General features: G+C 57.6%; 1 protein-coding gene and 1 long non-coding RNA gene across 2 annotated transcripts in view; one reads left to right on the top strand and one right to left on the bottom strand.

The window, feature by feature from the left end:
- KCNK3 (potassium two pore domain channel subfamily K member 3) overlaps positions 1-2368 on the bottom strand; it is a 36461-nt gene extending 34093 nt beyond the window's left edge. Inside the window, exon 1 of the mRNA XM_045844719.1 lies at positions 1943-2368. Within this exon, the coding sequence (XP_045700675.1) occupies positions 1943-2225 (283 nt within the window). The 5' untranslated portion in view covers positions 2226-2368. The remainder of the gene's footprint in view (positions 1-1942) is intronic.
- Positions 2095-17161, top strand: LOC123822622. Its single transcript, XR_006786382.1, has 3 exons — positions 2095-2171; positions 11652-11790; positions 15735-17161. It is a non-coding gene; the product is annotated as an uncharacterized LOC123822622 (long non-coding RNA).
- The last annotated feature ends 4337 nt before the right edge of the window (positions 17162-21498 follow it).

A 21498-nucleotide genomic window follows, 5' to 3' on the forward strand; every position in this document is an offset into this window, starting at 1 on the left:
GCTTATGGCGTTCTCAGGGGACAGTCTGGCTGCAGCGGAGGGACAGGTCAGCGAGAAGCGAGAAATGCAGTTGGGCACAGAGACTGGAGCCAGGTATAAAGGCCCTTACATTCTGAGATCGGGAGAGCGTGGACCAGATTCCACGCATAGGGGGAGCCCTCGAGGGCTTCTGAGTAGGGTACTGCTACGGTCAGGGCTCTGCTTTGGGGAGGTTCTTTCTGGCGGTGTTGTCCGGGGTGAGGGGGTGGAATGAGACCGGAGGCAGGAAGGTGAACTGGGGGATGACTGGGGAGCAGAGAACAGTGGGACTGAGCAAAAAGGGGGCACATAAGCAAGGGTATGATGTGTGGGAAGAGGGAGAGGGAAGGCCTGAGGACGTTCAGTGCTGCTAAAACCCTGGCAGGTGGCAGTGTGGCATGCGAAGGGAGCAGACCCCCGGTCTGGTCCTTCCTGGGAAAGTGAGCTGCTTGATTTGGGGGCAGGCCCAGGTGTGATTATCCTGCTTTAACCTCACGGGGTCAGCAGAACCTGGAGGTGCCCCTACTTGGGCCACCCACTTGCGGCCCCTTTTTTCCCTTTTCCAAGAGAAGAGCCCAGAAACCACACAGCAGAGCTCCACGTGGCCCTGAGAGCCGCAGAGCCTCGGCACAGGGCCCTGCAGTGGGGAGACTGCAGGGCCCGTGTGTAGTCCTGCCTTTTACCCTCTCCACTCCTGTTGACTCCCAGGAAAACACTGCCATCTTGTCACGGGCGATGCCAAGTGGCAACGAGCCCCTGGGAGCTCAGCCAAGGCAAGGAGGGGACCGGGGAGAGGAGAGGGAACGGGAAAGATGGAGGACACAGCTCCTGGAGGCATCCCAGTGGGGTCTGGGGAGAGGTGAACTGGGAGCGCGTCAGGACTGGGAGGAGCCCTTGAGATCATCCCAGCCAACCTCTGGCTGTCGGGAGGGGAAGCCCGAGACCCGGGCAGGGGCTGGGACTTGCCCAAGGTCACACAGCGGGAGAAGTGATGGAGCTGGGCTGGAATCCGGGTCTCAGGAGCCGGTAAGGTGTTTGCTCCGGCCTGGACACTTTTGAACAGCACCACAAGGGCCTCACTGGAGACATCTTTCCTGGACATCTGTTTGTGTGCTACGTGTCTGTGCCTGTGTGTGCACCCATTCCTGAGTTGTGAATCCGGGTGTGTGTGTGTGTGTGTGTGCCTTCCGATGCCTGCTGTTGGCCTTGGCTTGGGGAAGAGAACTGGGGCCATTCCTGGGAGGTGACTGTTTTCCTGGGACAGCAAAGTGGGCGGACAAGGCTGGATCTGGCTTCCTGCACCACCTTTGTTACCCCAACGACATTAAAGGCACTGGCTGGTGGTGCCCAAACTCTGGGAACTGGACACACACACACACACACACACACACACACACACACACTAAGAGGCACTTACAGCCTGCAGTTACAGGGTGTTTCAAGCGCCCAGAGTGGCCCAGAGTGCCGAGTACCTGCATCCACGGGTCTCCCTGGAGCCCCGCGGCTCCGGGTGTGGAAGCCCCTCTGCAGGGACCCGGAGGAGTGCAGCACTCCCGGCGGCTCCCTCCGAGCGCCCTGCTCCACGGCCTGGCCGGGCCACACCCCTCCTCCCCAGCCTCCGCCGGTCGCTCCTGCCCCTCTCACACACTTCAGAGTCCCCCGGGGCCCCGCGCAGCCTGGCAGGAACAAGTTGGGGCTGGCCCGGCTGGAGAGTCAGGGCGGGAGCCAGGAATCGACGCCTCCCCTGAGTCCCGTTCCCGCGGAGCAGACACGCCAGGCTGAACTCGGGCTTCTGGGCGCGCGGGGTTCGGCGCCTAGACCCTCTCCCGGGGAAGCCCCCCTCCCGGGACAGCCCCTCCCGGGTCGGCCCCGGACTACCAGCCCCAGGGTCCCCGCCCCCTGCCCCCCGCCGGCGAGTAGTTACCGATGGTGGTGATGACGGTGATGGCGAAGTAGAAGGAGCCGGCGAAGCGCCACTGCACGCCGGCCTTGTGCGGCTTGAGGAGCAGCACGACGCGCTCCAGCTCCTCGTAGCCGCCCTGGCTGAGGTTGTAGCGCGCCCGCAGCTCCTGCTGCCGCAGCTCCAGCCGCTGCCGCTCCATCATCTCGGGCTCCGACTCGAGCGCGTCGAAGACCGCGGCGCCCACCAGCAGGTAGGTGAAGGTGCACACGATGAGCGCCAGCGTGCGCACGTTCTGCCGCTTCATCGTCCCGCCCGGGCCGCCGCCGGCCCCCCGGCGCCCCCGGCCCGCGCCCCGGCCTCGGCCGCCGCTGCTGCTGCCCCGTAGGCGGCCTGGGGCATGGCTGCGCTCGCCGCTCCCCGCGCCGGGCACCCGCTCCGCGCCCCGGGGCCGCCGCCGCCAACGGCGCCGCCGCCGCGGAGCTGTCCCTTCAGCACCACCCACCGCCCTCCTCCGCCCGGCCCCGCTCCCGCCCTCCGCCCCCCGCCCGCAGGCCGCCTCCTCCCGCCAGCCCTCCCGCCCAGCCAAATAAGGACTGGGGAGACGCGCCGAGGGAGGGAGGGGAGGGGGGCCGGCGGAGGGGGAGGGGGCGGGGAGCCAGCCGGGCCGCGGAGAGAGCAGGCAGGACGGAGAGAGACACCCAGAGAACCGGAGAACTGGGCAGGGAAACGCAGGCAACTACCGAGGGAGAGAGGGAGAGAAAGAGGCGGAGGGGGTGTGACGGACTCGGAGATAAAACCCGAGGTAGACTCACAGACACAGAGGAGGAAGAGGCAAGCAGAAAAACACCGAGGGAGAGAGGCAGAGAGCGGCAGACCGTGACAGCGAGACCTGGAGAGCTGGAGATAAACGGATAACACAGCAACGGGAAAGCTAGGGGAGGAAAGGCAGAGCGAGCGCCCACCCCTCCCCTCCCCTCCCCTCCCCTCCCCTCCCCAGAAATCACAGATGCTGTGGCTGGAAGGGACCTTGGGCCTTGCTTCTGCCATTTGTTATGAGGATGAGGAAACTGAGGCACAGAGAGGTCAAGGGGCACGCGAAGGCACACAGTGAGTGAGTCCCAGCGCCCAGACTGAGCTAAGCTTTCCCCACTCCAGACCACAGCCCCTCCTCTGCGCCAGGCTGCCGGCTCTCTCAGGAACAGGAGGGCACAGCTGTGGACCCGGGCACCTGTGGGCCGACACCCAAGGGACAACCCTGCTCTCATAAAACGTGTCCCTTCCCAGGGGAGCATGGCTCCCGGGATTGGCTGAGAAAGCGCAGACGGTAGCCCAGGCCAGGAGCACCCAGTCCCAGGGCCTCCTGCTCTGCTGCCCACGGCCTGTCGGGCTCTTCGGACTCATTCGGGGCCCCTGTCCGGCACCAGCAGGCCAGCCTGGGCTTGGGCTTCCAGGACAACGCTGACACCAGCACGGGGCGCCCTCGCAGAAGGGATATCTCTGTGAAATAGGGCAGGCGGGGCCCAGATCTGGAGGCTTGCCGACAGAACCGACAGAATCGGGAGGCCTCCCTGTGCCTCAGTTTCTTCATTTGTCGACATGGTGGCAGTGGAGGTGAGGCGGGGCAGGCTGTGGGACCACAGGCGAGGCGTCACTGCCCCTCTCAGAGTCTCGCTTCCTTATCTCCTGGATGAGGTGCCGTGGCAGCTGATTCCACAGGCCTTGCTTAGCTGCAAACAGCTCCGGACTTGGATGGGCTCAGTGAGCAGAATGACTGGAATGCAAAGCCCACTGCCAAGGAGGGTCAAAAGTCTTCCATGGGACCCTGGCACGGGCCACGAGGAGAGACATGAAAGAGGTCCCAAGGCCCCCGACCCAGGGGAGGCCCAGGAGGCAGCCAGCTGGGGCGGGGACACCATCTGCCCACAGCTTGGGCTGGCCCGCCGCTGCCGGACGCTACACGGCTTTTCCTGGGAGGGCCACCAGCCCGTTCTTTCCTTCGACAAGTGTGTATCAAGCATCTGCTGCGTGTCAGGCTAGGTGTGTTATCACATTCACTATCTCTGGTCCTTTCCACAACCCTGACATGGTTACGTCCATTTTATAGATGGGGAAACTGAGGCTAAAGGCAGTGCGGAGAATCAGCCAAGACCATTCAGCTGGGAAGGGACTTCAGCCCGCCTCCTGAGCCCACACTCTTCTCCGTCATGAGTCCTTGAGGCTCAGTTTGTAAAGACCTGGAAGAGGATAGGTAGCCGTGCTCGCTTCCTGATTGGAAGGCCACACGTGTGCAGATCAGGCGATATGGGCTCTGTGGCATCTCCTTTCCCCAGGACTCAGGTCTCTCATCCACCTCGCCTCTCCCCATCCCATTGGCACTCCCTTCCCTGCAAGATCTTCAATTCTTTGACGACACAAACTTTCTGGCCCTGCCCCTTTGACCATGAGCCCAGCCCACTGACAGCCTTCCCCATTGGCATCTGCTGGCTTTCTCGCAGAGAAACGCTGCCTTTCTTGGCTCCCAGGGGCAGGGGTACACGTGGGGTTCTATGCTCCTGGCCACAACCCGCCCAGAAGCCGGTCTAGAGGAGCCCGGTGGTTGGCCAGACCTGGCTTTCGGTGTGGAAGGCCGTGTGTTGAGGGGCTGTTTGCTTCTGGCCACCAGGACAGGCTGCTGTGCAGATGAAAGGCGATATGGTGAGTGTAAATGCTTCAGAAAAGGGAAAAGGCTGTCTTCAGGGGCAGGACATTTATTATTCATCATGAAGAAGCTTGTTCTCACAGCACGTCAGCATGGGAAGGACCTCCAGAGACTGTCTAGCCTAACCCTCTCAGGTTACAGATGAGGAAACCGAGGCCTGGAAAGTAGGAAGGGTCCTGCCCCATGGTCGGGGGTCTTTCCTGTAGCCTCCATTATGTGTGGGATTAGGATGCCTGACAGTGGGGGCAAGGCAGCGCACCCCCAGTGCACCTGGAGCCCCGGAGGGCAGCCCGGGTCTTCTCCTCCTGCCCCTCCTCCCCCTTTCTCCTAAAGTGGGGGCACGGGTGGGGGATTCAAGCTGGTGCCCATATAAGCTTCTTAGTAGCCTTCGGGACCTTTAGTCAAGAGCCCCATCAGCCCGCCCTCGACCTGGGCAGGGGGACTGTGCCAAAGACCTCCCAGTCTTTCAACCACAAACCCTTTCAACCAAGATTCCTAGGTCCTGCCCACACCTGACGGGCATGCCCCACCCCCTTCCAGGGCCAAGGGTCAGAGAGCACCTCCATCAACCTTGTCTGTTATACACGAGAAAGACTGCTCAGCTTCACGTTTCCACGATCTTTTTCTTTTTATTCCTCTCCATTCCATTGGTGACTTAAGTGGAGGACGCTTTGGGCCAATCAGAGATTTTTTTTACATCTCTCAAATTACGATATCGGTCCGCCTTCTGCGTGATGACTTCCTGAAGCCCTGGGCAGGAAGAACAGAGTGGAGGGTGGGGCAGCCTGGGCTGGGTGCTGTGGGGCTGTGGGACTTGGGGCCAGTCCCTCTCTCTCCCTCGAGTTGCACACCCAGAATGGAAGTGTGCACACCCACAAGCGGAGGTGTGCACACCCACAGCGGAGGGGTCAGGGGCAGCACACGTCTGTGCTCCCTTCATTTGTAACACCCCGTGACCCTCCCGGCCTGCTTCTGCCTCCCTAGTTCTTCCAAGAATAAGGGGACAGGAGGTTGCTACTCACTGCTTTTAAGGCTTTAGTTAGTGAGGAGAAAGATGCAGTGAGAGTTATGATAAATGATACGCAAATTAATTAGAATTTGTTGTTGCATGTTGTTATGCACACATTATTTTCCAGCTTTATCTTTCACTCCCTCCCTTTCTAAGCTCTAGGCACGTCCAAGTACTTTCACATTCCCCTCCCGGCTCCCGTGGCTCCCATAACCTGGGGTGCGGGCTCCTCCGTTTTCTGTCTGTTGAACTCCTATTCGGGCTTCAAGACCCAGCTCAGAGGCCACTTCCTTCACGAAGCATTCCCTAGTTGCCGTCTGTCAAAACTACTGGCTTCATTGTGCTTCCAAGGCACCCTGTCTAAACTTCAATTCACTAGTTACTTCCCCTGCGTAGGAGACTAGTCAGCTCGTTAACATGTGCCTCCTGCACCGGCTCATTGTCTTCTCCGGGGTGGAGGCCCTCCTTACTTGCCCTGTGCCTTCCGCAGTGGGGAGCCCGGTGTTTTGCATGTCAGAGTTGCTCTGCGTGTTTTCTTGTGCACTCAGTAGCATCCTTCCTACACCTGCTGGGCTAGAGACCAGCAGTGTCAGCAGGGAGAGGGGCACAGACGGTGGCGTCCACAGGCAGAAAACCCCAGCAACCTGCTGCTGTGAGTCTTTGCAGACAGACACTTCTAAAGCTGCCACTGGCCTGGACCGGTTTAGGGGAAGGGGATAAAGACAGATGTGAGGGTCCGAAGGCCGGAGGAAGCCCGTGGAGACTGCACTGGACTGGGAGCCCAGGGCCCTGGGGCTTGGCTTCAGGGCCGCCACCGACTACCTACTCCCTGCAGGGACTTGAAAGAGCCACACAGCCTCTCTGTGGCTCAGTGTCCTTTTCTGCAGAAGAAAGGGTTGACTATCTCAAAAGGTCTCTTTTTGCTCTGATGTTCTGTGATGGTAATGACAGGCCTGGCCCTGGGAGCAGCAATGGCCGAGAATGTGATCTGAAGGATGAGGGGCCCAGAGCCCTCTCTGTCTATTGCTCTGAAGCCCCTCTTTGTCGGCCAGTTCAGCTGGAGGGTGGGGGCAGGGGGCAGAGAGGTAGGGAGTGAAAGAGTTCACCCTACGTTAGATAGCTGAGTCCACATTCTGACTCCATCAGTTACAGCTGGAATGCAGCCCCACATGGAATTCTGGTCCACCCTGTCCAGACCAGACCATACTGGGCAGGGAAGGGGCCTTACTCATCCCTGTGCCCCTCAACTCTCGGTACAACACCTGATTCAAAAAGGCACTCTGTAAAAACCCTGCACCCACTCCAGTGGGCCTGTCTGGGCTAGGCGGGTTGGCAGGGCTTGGGGCCCATGGTTTGCTGGAGGAAAGAATGTTCAGAGTCATCTCAACATCAAGCCAGGGGCAGGCTGGAGACGGGAAGGGGCCCTGCAGGCCCAGGAGCTGCAGCAGAAAGACAGGGGAGCAGCTGACGCCAAGAGCTGCACCAGGGCCCCGGAGGGCAAGTTGATGGAAGTCAGGGTGCTCTGGGTGTGACTGAGGTGTTTCTTGGTGTATCTCTGTAGGGAGAGAGACACGGAGGATTAGCCTGCGTTTACAGAGCAGAACTGGTCCCAGTGCAGCCGGCTTGCGTTTGTCAAGAGACACTATTTGTTTAATTTCTCAAGCCCAAACCAAACACGAAAGTCAGCTGTTCACAAAGGAGAGGCTCTGGGAGCTGTTGGGGAGACAGCAGCGTGCTAGGAGGCAGACACCTGGCTCTGTTCTCAGTCCTGCCCCACGTGAGCGGTGGCCAGCTCAGGATGCAGACTCAAGTGTCCTAGTGCTGAGGGCGGGGGCCAGGCTGTCTTCATGGAGCTGCTGTGGGGGTCAAGTTCACTCTCCTCATTAGCAGAAAGCCTTAGTCCAAAGTCAGCACCCACTGCCTTTGACAAATCCCTTCCCCTAGAGAGGGCTCCCTCAGCAGGCTCCTCTGGTTCTGAACCCCACGCCGAGATGAGCGTCCTGGGGTGTGCGGCCTCAGGGACTGAAGGGAGTTTGCACTGGGACACACACCCGGAAGTGTCACAGTGCTTCTGCCCCACTGCGTGTCCAGGCCTCACGTCTTACTGGGCCAGAGTGGGGGGCTCAAGTCCAGCTAATGTGACTCCCAGACCTTCGCTACTAGATACGTTCCCTAAATTCACCCCCTTCCCATTGCAGAAATGACTTACCAGTCTCTTCAGCCTGTCCTCTGCCGAGATGCTGGAGCAGCCATGGCTTGTCTTCCCTGACAGACAAGCGTGCTGCTGCTAAGGAAGAAATGAACCCGGAGATCTAGTCCGCAGCCTCACAAATCTTGAAATCCTTCTTTGCAGGTTTATGGCTTCTGAGAATTGAGCAAAGGCAGCCTGTTCTCAGCACTAAACACAATAATTATAATAGCACTTGCGATGATTAATCAGCCAGTGAGTATCGAGTGGTCCCCGGGAGTGCTCACAGCATTGTGTGTGCGCGTGTGTGTGTGCGTGCATGTGTGTGTGCGCCCGGGTAGGGGAGAGGGCATGAGAGGTGACTTCACTCCTGGTGAGTTGTAGGTGTCTTTCCCTCGGTGGAGCAGCTGGCTTGCCACCGAGGCTCTCCTTGGGGAGTGTCCTGTTCCAGCTGTCGCTGCACTTCTTTCTGCTGGCAGAGGAATCCTGACCCCCAGGGTGCTCACTGCAGGGCTCCTGGCCATGCTGGGTCTGGAGAGGAATTGACAGCAGAAGCAGGCCCCAGGCCCATCGGCCAGATTAACGAGGGTCTCACCGGCATGATGTATGTGGTACAACCGAAGGAACTTGGGATACTGTGTCTGCAGAAAAGATACAGGGGACATGTCTGCTGTCACATGCAAGAAGGATTAGCTTTGCTCTGGGTGGCCTAGGAGGGGGCCAGTGATCTGCGAGGAGATGCTGCAGTGAAAGAGCTCACAGCCCCAGAGAGACGGAATATTCTCTAAGCCTCCGAAGAAGGAATGGGCTGCCCAGGCTGTAACGAGCTTCTGGCCCATGGAAGTATGCAAGCATAGCTTCACTAGCCCTTTAGGACCCCAGGGGCCTTTTAGGAGGATCCAAGGAGCTAGTATAGTTCTTAGCACATAGTAGGTCTGCCAGAAATGCCTTTGGACTTGATTGCTGAATGTGCTGAATTTGGGGCTGGACTAGATGCCCCTTGTGGTTCAGTTGGACTCAGTTTGAGATTTATGGAGCGGTCCCTCTGTGCCAGGCTCTCTGGCCCTGCAACCGTGAAGCACTGTAATTCCCTGGCCTCAGGGGGGGCTATCACTGAAGTTCTTGCTGAGCTTTCTTCCAGCTTCTCCTCTCTTGCCCAATACCCCGCGCCCCCTCCACATGTACCAGACACCCCGCTGTCTGCAGAGGCCCCACGCTCACAGGTTGGAGTAAAGGCCTGGAGGCCAGAGGACTCCAGCACGGGAAATGGGCCTCTGGCAGGCTAATTACTGGGAGCTGATTCTATTAGGCAGATAGCTCGCTCTAGGCAAAGCAATTACATCTAATCAGCCCCTTGCAGTTTGAGCCAGACACATGTGTGAGTAGGAGCATCAGAGCAGCCTGAGGCTCAGGGGCGGGCAGGTGGGCAGGTGGGCAGGGACCATGGCTCAGAAAATGGTCCCTGGCGCCTTCCCCAGGCTGCCCGGACCCAGGCCACAGTGGGGCCGCAGAACTGTGCAGGCAGCACTGAGTGTGGACTCAGAGACCTGGGCTGAAACTTGGCTCTGCCACTAAGAAGCTGAATTTCACTGGGGAGAGCACTGCTCTGACCTAAGCCTCAGTTTCCCTGTCTGTCAAGTGGGTAGGGTGGACCGGAGGGATCCATTCCCAGTTTGAAACTGCAGTCCATGTCCATCTCAATAATGTATTGTATACTTAAAAACTTCCCAAGAGGGAGGATCTTGGGTAGTCTAATAATAATAATAATAAATACATATGATCTCACCTTTAGCAGGAACCTAAACAACAAAACAAACAAACAAGCAAAATATAACCAAAGACACTGAAATAGAGAACAGGCTGACAGTGAGCAGAGGGGAGAGGAGAGGGAATTTCAGGGGAAAAGGGGAAGGGTTTACAGGAACAAGCGTAAAGGACACATGGACAAAAACTAGGGGCGGGTGGAAATGGAAGGGAGGTGGGGAGGCCTGGAGGGGGCGGGCAGGGATGGGAGTAAAAGATAGAAAACTGTACTTGAACAACGATTAAAATGAAATTAAAAATAATAATAATAAATCCAGAAGGTGGAAGGAAATTTCTAGAGGTGATGGATATGTTTACGGCATGGATTTTGGTGATGGTTTCACAGATGTATACTCATCTCCAAACGCATCAAGTTGTACACATTAGATATGCGCAGCTTTTGGCATGTCAATCACACCTCGATAAGTGGTTTTTAAAAACCAAAACAGAAACGCTAGCTTCTAGCCCGATGTGAAGGGAGCTGACCGGCTGGAGAGCCTGCCCGGGATCTGCAGACGCAAAGAGGACGTGCTGCAGGATCTAATTATTCAGGCTATGGTTTTTTAAAAATACTGACGTCATTTTTAAAAATTATGAATGCCCGCTGGCATTCTTTTTTCCTCTAGAAGTGTAATGAAATCTGTGTTCCCCAAAAAACAGCCCTGATTTTTTTTGACCATGATTTATTCTGAGCCCTGATTTTTTCAACTGTGATGTATTTTGAGTCCCAGGTTTTTAAAAAGTATTTTATGTATTTATTTTTAGAGAGAGGGAAAGGGAGGGAGAATAAGATGGAGAGAAACAGGGGTGTGAGAGAGAAACATCCGTCGGTTGCCTCTCATGTGCCCCCAGCTGGGGACCCGACCAGCAACCCAGGCATGTGCCTCCATCAGGAATTGAACCACTGGCTGGAGCTCAGTCCACTGAGCTACACTAGCCAGGGTTGAGTCCCAGATTTTCTGAGGAAGTTGGGTCATGTCAGAGCTGGAGGAAATGGGAGGGGAAATTTCAGAGGAAAATGAGGGGATGCCAAGCAAGAGGAAGACAGGTGAGACTCTAGGCCACAGCAGTCTCCTTTCTACCTGCGCCGGGCTCTCTCCCTGAGGAAGGACTCCCTGAAAGGTGTTTGGACACTGTCAGGATGCTGAGGAGGGGTTTGGAACGTCATTTCTTTCCCCTGCTGAAATTCTAGGATTCTGGGCTGGTACTAAGTGACTAGTGTGGCCCACATTCTCCACACAAGCAGCCTGGTGGAGAGGACCGGAAGCCAGGGGACCTCAGCAGCGAGCAGCTGCGAGCAGGGCACAAGCCACGGCCCCTCTCGGAGCCTCAGTTTCCTCCTCTATCCAACAGGGAAGAGCGAGGAGAGCAATCTCTCTGTGGCCTCACTCACACAGCGGTTGGGGGAGTCCAGGCGCGATGATGAATGCGCAGCTAAGGCTGATTAATTAATTCTGGTAAAAGGTGGGAATGGAAACGAAAAGACTTCTGCATAGCATAGGCACCATCAACACAATGAAAAAGCAACCTATGGAATAGGAGCAAATATTTGCGAATCATATATCTGATAAGGGGTTAATATCCAATATAGGTAACAAAGAGATAGAACTCAATAGAAAAAAGCCCACAAACAACCCAAATAAAAAAATGGGCAGATATCTGAATAGATGTTTTTCTGAGAAGATGCAGAGATGGCCAACAGGCACATAAAAGGGCTCAACATCTCTGATCATTGGGGAAATGCAAACCAAAGCTGCAGTAGGTCTCAGCTCACACCTGTCAGAATGGCTGTTATCAAAAGGTCAACAAATAAGGTGTCCGGGAAGACGGGAAGACGGGGAGCAAAGGGGACCCTTGCACCTGCCGGTGGGAGTGCACATTGCCGCGGCCACTGTGGAAGGCAGCATGAAGGTTCCTGGAAAGTTTAAAAACAGAACTACCGTAGGACCCGGGAATTTAACTTTGAGGTATTTATCTAAAGAAAAGGAAAACACAAACTCAAAAGCTATCTGCACCCCCATGTTCTCTCCAGCATTGTTCGCACCAGCCAAGACGGGGAGGCAGCCTGCCCACTGGGAGATGCGTCGGTAAGGAAAATGCAGTACGAGTGTACCAGGGAGTGTCCCTCAGTCAACAAGAGGAAGAAAACCCGACCGTACACAACGACACGGGTACGCCTGCTGGGTGTTATGCTGAGGGAAGTAAGTCAGAGAAAGACAAATGTTGTATGAATTCACTTATATGTGGAAGCTGGAAAAAAATGAACCTATAAGATACAGAGAGCAGACTGGTGCCAGAGGTGGGGGTCAGGGGGATGGAAATTGGTGAAGATGGTCAAAAAGTATAAACTCCCAGGTGTTGAGGTGCTGGGGATAGAGTACACAGCACGGCGAGTGTCGTTAATAATCCTAAATTGCATGTGGAAGTTTGCTAAAAGAGTAGATCTTGGAAGTTCTCCCAAGAAAACAATCCTAGCTATTTGTGGTGATAGATGTTAGCTAAATTTATTATGGTCATCATGTCACTACATAGATATCAAGTCATTGTGCTGTATACCTAAGACTAATGCAATGTTCTATATCAATTTTATCTCAGTTTTTAAAAAAGAAAAATAGGTGAGATTGTTATTAACAGCTGAGACCCAGATCTCCCTCTGCTACGCAGGCCTTCTCTCTGTTTTGCTTTTTGTGGCTGCAGCTTTGAGAGCAGGTTGGCCTTGCTGGGGCAGCCTGGGGCAGCCTCCTGACGTCCAGCTTTCCCTGGCCTTGGCAATCTCAGATGGCTGGTGCTTGTGTTATTAGACCAAAGCCTTGGTCTGTCCTCAAAGAGGAGTCCTGGCGTGGCTTGGCAACCAGTGGCCTTGTGAGGCCACGCCCAGCCCTTGGGCATTTGTGGGCTGGGGGGCGGGGCAAGAGAAGCAACACTGGGGTGGAGGGGAGCTGATTCCCCAGCAGGCTGGCGGGGGAAGAGAAGGAAGGAGGCAGGATGTGGGGCAGGTGCAGGGGCACCACGCAGGCCTGGATTGCCCTGCTCCTCAGCACCCATTAATCATTTGCCAGGAGAGAGGCTATAAGGAAGAAGCCGCTGTATTTTGCACACTGCTCCGGGAGCGGTGGGAAGGCAGGCTGAACTGCGAGGCTGTGGGAAAGCCTGGGGAGCCAGCCAGAGACATCTGTACTGCTTCTCGGAGGCGGTGGAGGCACAGGTGCTCAGGCAGCGCTGCTCCCGCAGCATGAGACTCAGATCTAAGTCTGCAGCCCTTGGCTCCGCCCCCGGTCTTGCCCGATCCCATCCCCTCGGTACCTCCCGCCTCTCTGGCCTTATCCCCCTTACTCCACTTAGGGCTCTGCACCAGCCAGTTTGCATTCTCTGCAGTTCCTCCATATGCTCCAGGCTCTTTCTTGCCCTTCTGCCAGAAATGCACATCATGCCAGCATATACACAATGGCCTTTCGTGCTCCTGACAGCCCTCGGGATGGCAGCATTCCCCTTTTACGGCTGAGGAAACTGAGGCCCACAACAAAATAACTTGTCTGAGTTCTCGTGGGTAAGTGGATGACAGGTCCAGATTCACACCAAGCCCACACTTGCCCCTCTCTGCCACACTCCCTCTCTAGCAAATGGCTGAGGGCAGAGCTAGGCAGCCAAGGGGAACAGAACAGAGGGTGCTGTCAACCAGCCTGGCACAGTGAAGAGGCTTGACAAACAGCGGTTGTGTGAATGAATAGGCAGCTCAGGGAGGAAGGCTGTGAGGAAGGCCAGGGCCCAGAGTCTGGGTTTGCCCCGGGAGAGATAGGTGTTTGACTTTGAGCAGGGAACAGCACAGAACTGTGGGCAAGGCCGAGGGACTCCAGCTTGCAAAGGGGCCGGGAGTCCGGACTGTCCACGAACCAGATGGATTCAGGGGTAGATCCGAGGAGGAGATGAAGGAAGAGGTCGAGTCGTCGCTGGCCCAGGCCCAGCACGGCACCCAGGCGCCCAGCCTAGACAGGGACTCAGAGGGTCTCCACCGATGTGCACAGATCGGAGGAGGCCTTTGAGTTGGGTGTTTGGGCAAAGAGCAGTGTCTCTAGGGCACCGAGCCATCTGAGGGGGCGTTACCCTGCAACCACATGGACGAGGGCTGGTCACGGTGCCGGGTCTCTGGGGTGGGGGGGCACAGGTGGTAGCTGGGGTCCGTGCTGGGCAGCTCTCGGGAGACCCACAGATGGCGGAGCCCTGGGATCCACGGAACCCACGGCACGCCCGCGAGGTGGAGATCAGCTGGGAGACAACGCTCAGGCAGAGGGGAGATGGAAAAAGTGATGTCGTTAAGGAACAATGTGGCCAAAGGAATGAGCTGTCGTTTGCTGGATCCAAGAGCACAAAGGGGAAAACGGCGGCCAGAGGCCCAGGGGTGTCTGGTGACGGCCTGACACTGCCCTGTGGGAGGGCCTGAGCCCCAGCCCGGGGGGCCAGAAGGGAGTCACCCCTCAGGCTCCGTGGACCTTCCCTGTCCTCTAATGCCCCCCCGAGCAAACCTTCTGGTGTGTTAATACAGGCTTGCTGAACTGAGTTAGGACAGACCACCTGGCCAGAAGACCCGGCCTGTTTCAACTGAGTGGATCTAAGGAGGCCGTCAAGAGAGGCAGAGGGAAGAGCTCAGGTTCTGGGGTTGGAGTTCTCGGGGGGCCCACCCCCGCCCAGCTGTGTAACCCACCTTCTTCAGGCGGGGCTTGGGAGCTTTAAGTCCAACCAGCATGTTGCAAATACCTTCCCCCTTTCGCTCTGTTTCCTCTCTCCTGGACAAGGGCTGCGGAAGCCACCCCCAGGAAGCCAGCCCGGAGGCTGAACAGATCTGCTGGGAGAAGGGCCCCCTGGGTCTGGCCCGGGGTGGGGGTGGGCGGGCTGTGGGGAGACTGCGCCGATTAGAGGCAGACACTCCACAGAAATGTGTCATTTGAAATGAGTTCCAAGGGCACCTTATGTGTGTGGAGAGGTGTCATTTGGTCTACATTCCCACTTACCAGGCGAGGAAACGGAGGCCCAGAGCGGGTCAGGGTCAAGGGCATGTAACACAATGATGGCGCTCGGGTCTTGAGTTCGAGTGTTATTGCCGGGTGTCCTCATAGGAAGGAGCCCTGCCTGACAAAGAGATGGTGGCGTCCTAGGCGGTGGCCAGGGCACCAGACCGGAGAGAAGGACTCGTCCTGACCTGCGGAACCTGGAGAAACCAGAACCTGCTTTTTTTTACAGTCAGAATTGCTGAGAACCCAACTAGCCCGAGGCTGGACCCCAGCTCACCTCCTACTCTGTGGGCCCAGCGTTCTGCAGAGTTGGGGCGAGGGGTCTCCCCTGGGAGTGTCAGGTTCGTGGGTGCAGGGTCTGGGGGGCTGGGATGCCAAGAGGTGGTCGATCCCCATGAGATTGCCTGGGTGATACAGCAAGACAAGACCTCCGTCTGCCCGCAATGGTGACCCCAGAAACACATGCTCCTGTTTGCCGAGGGACCTGTTTTTGAGCACACCCAGAGCGCGTGTGCTCACACTAGCTCCACTTTTCCGAGGAGGGAGGATGGCTCCTGGCGGCCAACGGGAAAGTGGGGCTCCTGGGTTGTTTCCCACAATGCACTGCACCTTGTGCCTCTTCCTCCCCTCTCTGCACGCACCTCCAGAGCCTCCCCCCGGGTCTGCGGTTCTCCTCGGCTGCCAGGCCAGGCCCCCTGGATCCCTTCGATGGAAGTCCCACTTCGCACCCCCTGTGGCTGAGCCCTTTTGCTCTTGGGCCAGACCAACCTTCGCAGCAAGAGCAGGGAGAGGGATGCAGGAAGGGAAGCCCCACAGACCTGTACAGAGAGGGAAACCGAGGCACAGAGCTGGCCTGAGTCTAGGACAGGGTCCAGGCATGCCTGTCCCTGGGTCCAGCAACAGAGGCCTGGCGCTGTGGGGAAGGCAGCCGGCAGAGAGACACCGCTGTTTTTTTAAGCTCTCAGTGGGACTGAGAACACCAAATCCTCTTTGGAAAAACAGAAAAGGATTTAAAAAATCAAGATATTAACCTTGTGAAACTGGATATGCCCCATGTAGAGATTAACTTCTTTCCTAAGCATTTTTTTCCATTTCTATATATATCTTAGTTCATGCCAGCATCATGGCCAGCCTGGATTATGGATGGATGGAGAGACGACAGCCTCGACTCCATCACACGTGTGCATGCACACACACCTGGAGCAGCAGGAAGAGCATTGGAGGAACCTGAGTTTTCATTCCAGCTCCACTACTGACCCCGGGCCTCAGTCTCCTCATCTCTAAGGGGCGTGGTTGGACCGGCCGTCTTCTAAGACCCCTTCCCAGCACATTCTCTGGAGCAGCTGGGGCCCGCTCCCTTTGCTTATTTTCCTCTTCCTCCCTCACCCCTGCTTCTCAGGGCCCTGCCTGTCCCCCCAGAACTTCTCTGACTCCCGCCAGGCCTGGACAGCAGTGGGTGGGGTGGGGGGAGCATGCATTCTGGCTGGGGGAGGCTGGGGCTGCTTCCGCGGTCGCTTCAGCTTCGCTCCAGAGGCGGTCCGTGTGGAACCCCGCAGGAGGCCTGCACGCACTGCAGCTGCTCCCAGAGTCCACTTCCCCTTCCCCCTTCCCCTTCAGCCCACCCGTCCGGCATCTGAGAACAGGTTGTTCTCAGCCACTGGAAAAGCCAGGGGTTTTATTTTATTTTTTTTAGTTTCAGGTTCCCCTCAGCCTGTCACGTGGTTCCAATCAGAACCCTCATTCCCGTTGCTTTCAGAACCCGGGCCCTGGGACTGGCCTTCAGGCCCCTTGCAAGCCTTCTCCCTGCCCCTCTCCAGGCTGGCTTCGAGGTCTGCTCGCCCTGCCCCTCTGGGCTTTGGGAGCACTTGTTCAGGTCCCCAAACCCACTGTGTTTCTTCTGTCTTGGCCCCCATGGAATATCTATCTCTGTCTGGCTCCTGGCTCTGCCTCACTTACAGCTGCTCCTCTGACGGTCCCTTCCTCCAGGAAGTCCTCCTGGACCCGAGGAGATTAGGCGCCTCATGGTCCTCTCATCCCAACACCACCACCACAAAGAGACCCGCTGTGCCACAAGAACTGGATGTCTGTCTGTCCCACTAGACTGTAAGCTCAGGAGGGCAGGGACAGATCAGTGTGTCTCTTCGGCTCAGTGCCGTCTCGGCAGGACCTCCGTGGTGACTGGGGCTGCAAAGGTCCCGAGGAGCATATGAGTGAATGGCATCTAAAACTGCCCTAAGAGACACCTGAAACCAGCCTCAGCACCGGGCGTCAGATCGGGGCATTGCATTCCCTCAGCCAGCTTCACTCCTCTCTGGGTGGATGGCTGGCCTCCCCTAAAGCTCTCCCCTTTCCCCTCGTGACTCTGCAGATTCTCAAAACCGCAAGTCTCTTTTTAAACTTATCTCTGATCTGCCAACATTCGTGGCCCAATCAATCAGCAGAGCTCAGACCCACGTTTCGGTCCTTCCCGCCTTCTTCTGACACGTCCAGGCATTTCCACGCCTTGATGGCCGCAGCCAGTTGCGATTACTCAGGGGACTGGAGAGGAGGGTAGTTGTGGGCCAGCCCTGAATCGGAGAGGACCAGAAGGGAGATGCTGAGGGTTCTCACTGGCCACGGGGAGGGGTGGGTCACTGCAGCGCCTGGTTCTGGCTGGAGCAGAGGTCATGAGAATCCGTGTTTGTCAGTTTGGTCAATATTCCTCAAGGTTTCTCATGGAACAAGGGTTCCTTGAGATATTCTACAAAAGAAAGGCTCCTGGGCTCATAGGCATTTAGGAAACTCTGAGCATCCCTCAGAGTTAGTTATTTACAAGCATCAGAAGCCGAGTCTGCTGACTTAGCTCATAAGGGATTTATTCAACTACAGAATCTCCTGTAGGTCAGAAAGACAAGGGCAGGGGCAAAGCAACCAGGATCAATGCCCAAGGCCATATCGTAGGACAGACGTCAGGAAGGCCCCACTGCTGCCACCACTGGGCACAGGCATGTTAGCTTGTGCCACCAGCTGCACCAGCACTGGGTGTAGCCCATGGAAACAGATGGCAGCTGCCACCACCACCCCCTCCAGCAGGGCTCTGCACAGCCTCTGCTGCTTCGGATCACACACCGTGAGCTCCGAGCCTGGGGAAGTGCCTCTAGGTGGAGAAGGGAGGTCACATGCCTGCACCCTAGCTCAGGAGAGGCGGGGACGATGCGAAACCGGCCACCCTCAGGTGCTGTATGGGGAGGCAGTGGTTGCTTCGCACCACGGGAAACCCTCACGCGCAGGAAGGGAGAGCAGATGCTGCGTGGCCCCGAAGAATGACAACTGTTCTCTCACCGTGGACCTTACACACTTCCCCTGGGGGCTTGTATGCTCCGGGGTTTCTCACGCCCCGTGCTGCTGACATTCCGGGCCCGACTTCTTTGGGGTGGGGCTGTTCCGTGTGCACTGTAGGGTGTTGAGCAGCCTCCGGGCTGCTAAACCTCTCCGGCTGTGACAGCTAAAAGTGTCTAAATGCGTTGCCAAATGTCCCCTGGGGAGTAAATTTGCCCCCGCTGAGAACCACTGCTCTAAGAGATCTGCAGGGAATTTGTAATATGTTTAAGGATTGATTTAATCTGCTTTCCCAAACTTAGTTGACCATGGAGACACTTTTTTTTCTCTCTTACAACCGTGGACTTCATTTCACAGAACTGACTCTGGGAAATGCTAGGCTGGGAACAGGGGACCTCGTTCTGTGTTTCACGAAGGTAAAGGGTGCACAGGCCAAACGGCACTGCAGGCTTCCCATGGGCGCCGTCCCCGGCTCCCCCGCTGGGGGCCACGGCTGGGCGCCTCGAGGCCCCGCTCTGTGAAAGCCCCGGGGAGTTGCTCGTGGCTCTGGGAAACAGCCCCAGGGCCAGGGGGCGAGTCTGTGGAATGCCACTCAGCTCGTAGAGCCTCTGCTTCTTGACCTGCAGACACGGGCATGGCTCTCGCCACAGGGATACTGTCCCGGGGACAAACCCCCTGCCGCTGACTGCCCACTGCAGCCGCCTGCACAGTTTGACAGAGACCCCACAAGATTCGGGCTCCGGCCCGGTGGGTCTGCAACGCACCGCCCCGGCTCTCCGTCTGTGTCTCACGCCCATTCGCCAGGTCAAGGGGTTATTTCTGCACAAGGGATGCCCGAAGGTCGAGTCTGCCCCAACCCAGGAAACATGCCCACCACTGTGACGTGAGATGAGGGGGTCACAAGCCCCGGGAGGTTGGGGCCACCACCCACTGGCCTTGCCTTTGGGGAGGAGCTATTGGAACAGCTGCTGCTGGGCCGGGAGAAGGAGCGTGGGGAAGCGAGAGGCCTTGGCAACTCAGCGGTCCATGCTGGGGCCTTCCCCTGGGACCTGGCCGCGTCCCCGCAGGGTGGCCCCTCTCCCGCTCACCGCTCCATCAGTGGAGCTGCCTGACGTGGCTCAGGGAGTCTCTCAGGACCTTGGCTCTTGACCTTGGGAAACGGGTGCCGTGGAAATGCAGTGGTGTGGGGGCTAGACGGCCTGCGTTTCATCTTGGCTGCACCGCTTATCAGTGGAGCGACCTTGGACATCTCATTCTTCTCTCTGAACTTCAGTTGCACCGTCCCCGTAGGTTTTTAAAAAGCGTTTTTCTTGCTCCTATGTTCTAGAATTCTATATTTTAGGTGCCGAAAGGTGGTTCCTAGGTGGGGCTCCCTGGAGCCTCTCTGAGAATCTAGGGACCCATGCTCTGGACCCCAGGGTGCATCTTCATGGGGCAGGGGAGATAGCTGGAATGGAAAAAAAAAGGCTTAAAAATGCCTTGGATCCCAACCAGCCAGAGGATGCGCAAATGGAAAATTCCTGCTGAGTGTCAGAGGCCCACCTGGCCTCGGTGACAGCCAGCCCAGCCAGACACGCAAGCCCTGCTGCCTGTTTAGACAGCACTTTCCTGCCCTGGCCAGGGCTCCCCCGGGCCCTCACCAGCGCTCGTCCTCGGAAAGTGGGGAGGGGTGCGGGGGCCCGGGCCAGGCTCAGGAATGCTTCCTGTCTCTCTGCTGCTGAAATAAGAACCGGCGGGCAGGAGGAGGCCTAGGTTCGGCCCAGGCTGCCCTGAACTTGTCTCCGTGACCCAGCAGGAGCCATGTCCCCAGTCCGGGCCCCAGGGCCCTCGTCTGTGCAGTGTGTGGTGAGGGCAGGGGGGCCTGCAGAGGCCTCGCCAGCCCTAGTGTTTGGCCAGAGGAGGAAGGCTGGCCTTCCCTTGAAGATTCCATGTCTGCCCCGGGCCAGGCCAAGCCCTTTTTGTGGACTGCACCTGGGCCCACTCTCCCAGCTGCCCTTGGAGACTCGCGGGCCGAAGGAGTCAGCAAGCGGCTGCCCTGGGACCGATGCTCTCGGTGCCCACCCAGGTGCACTGGGGCGATGCCCGAGAGGCAAGCTCGGGGAGAGTGCAGCGAGAGGCACTGACCCCCTTCAATGACTGGGGGCCGGACAGGGTCGGGGCAGTGAGCCCAGGAGAGGCATGAGGAGCCCTGAGCCACAGGGGCGGTGTTTGCCCAACACCAGCTGGGGGCAAGTCTGGAATCTAGAACTCCCCCGGGGACCAGGCCTCATGCCCTGCTGCAGGCTGGGAAGGTCACTGGGCCTCCCAGGGCCGGGACAGAGTGCCCCTCGGACCTTGCACAAACCCTACATTCTCGGCCTCGACTGTCCAGGGGGTCCAGAGCCAGGCCCTCATTAGGGTTGAACTCATTGGCCGAGGCTGGTCTGTAGGTCCCCAACTCTTGGGAGTTTGATTAGCAAGCTGGCCCCACGGACTGGATTGGTTCTGAGACCCTGACAAGGTCTGGTCTAGGATAATGTGCAATCTACCAGGTTAATGCCACTGGAGAGGCCCCTTGGTCAATGTTACTTGGCCTGCTGGACTCCCACCACCACGCGGCTTCCATGAATCACCTCTTCTTAGCTCAGCTTCCCACCGAGAGAATCCCTCTCAGCGTCTTTTCCCCTCTCCCCTGGTGCCGAGAAGACGTGACACGTGCTGACCCAAGGCCACCGCTGCTTCTGAATCCTGCCCGTCCGCAGCCTACCTCCGCCCAGACCACTCCTCAGGCAAACACTTACAGGAAAGCTCTGCAATGACACTGCACACCAGTCCGGGCAGGGACAACCCTGGCCCGCACAGGCCACTCCGGCCGGTTGCTGCGGCCCATTGAGAGGGGCTCGCAGTCCCCACCCTGGCCCGTCCTTCCTCCCATCCTTCTGCCTAAGGCCAGAGCCCTTCCTCTGAGCGCCCCCAGTCACCCAGAAGGAGTGGTCTTTGTCTCAGCACCAGGTCAGCCCTACTGAGCAGTGTGGCTTAGCGCCAGGGAAGCTGCCCCTCTGGAGGGCGGTTCCAGGACCCCCTCACTCAGGACGCCCCTTCCCCTGCTTCTTGTGCCCCGTTTCCAGACACGCTTTTCCCTCTGCCTTTCCCTACACGCCCCCAGAGATTCAGGCCACCCGGAAGTCTCACCCTGGCCTCCTCCGAGGCTCAGCGTCGACATCACAGGGTGCAGCTCAGAAATCCAAGGGTGCTCCAGGGTGGGTATAGGTGGGAGTGTGGGGTGCACGTGTGTGTGTTTGTGTGTGCATGGGGGGGGGAATTCACATGATCTGGGGATAGGCTTGGTCCCCAGAGAGAGCACACTAGCTTTCCTTTTTTACAAAGGTGCTCAAAGACTCTGCCCCTCCTCCTTCTGAGTCAGCCAGGTCGGGGGAGAGCAGGTCCCTAGAGGGCAGCGGCACCACCTGCCCCCTGTCACGTCACAGACCAGGGCATGGTTTCCAGAGCCCCGAGCTTTCAGCCCTGTCACGGGGCCCTTTCCACCCCGTGCTGCTTGGATACAAAATATCCTTA

This window comes from Phyllostomus hastatus, unplaced genomic scaffold (assembly GCF_019186645.2).
Source record: "Phyllostomus hastatus isolate PE091 unplaced genomic scaffold, TTU_PhHast_1.1 phas_contig_402, whole genome shotgun sequence".
NCBI lineage: Eukaryota > Metazoa > Chordata > Mammalia > Chiroptera > Phyllostomidae > Phyllostomus > Phyllostomus hastatus.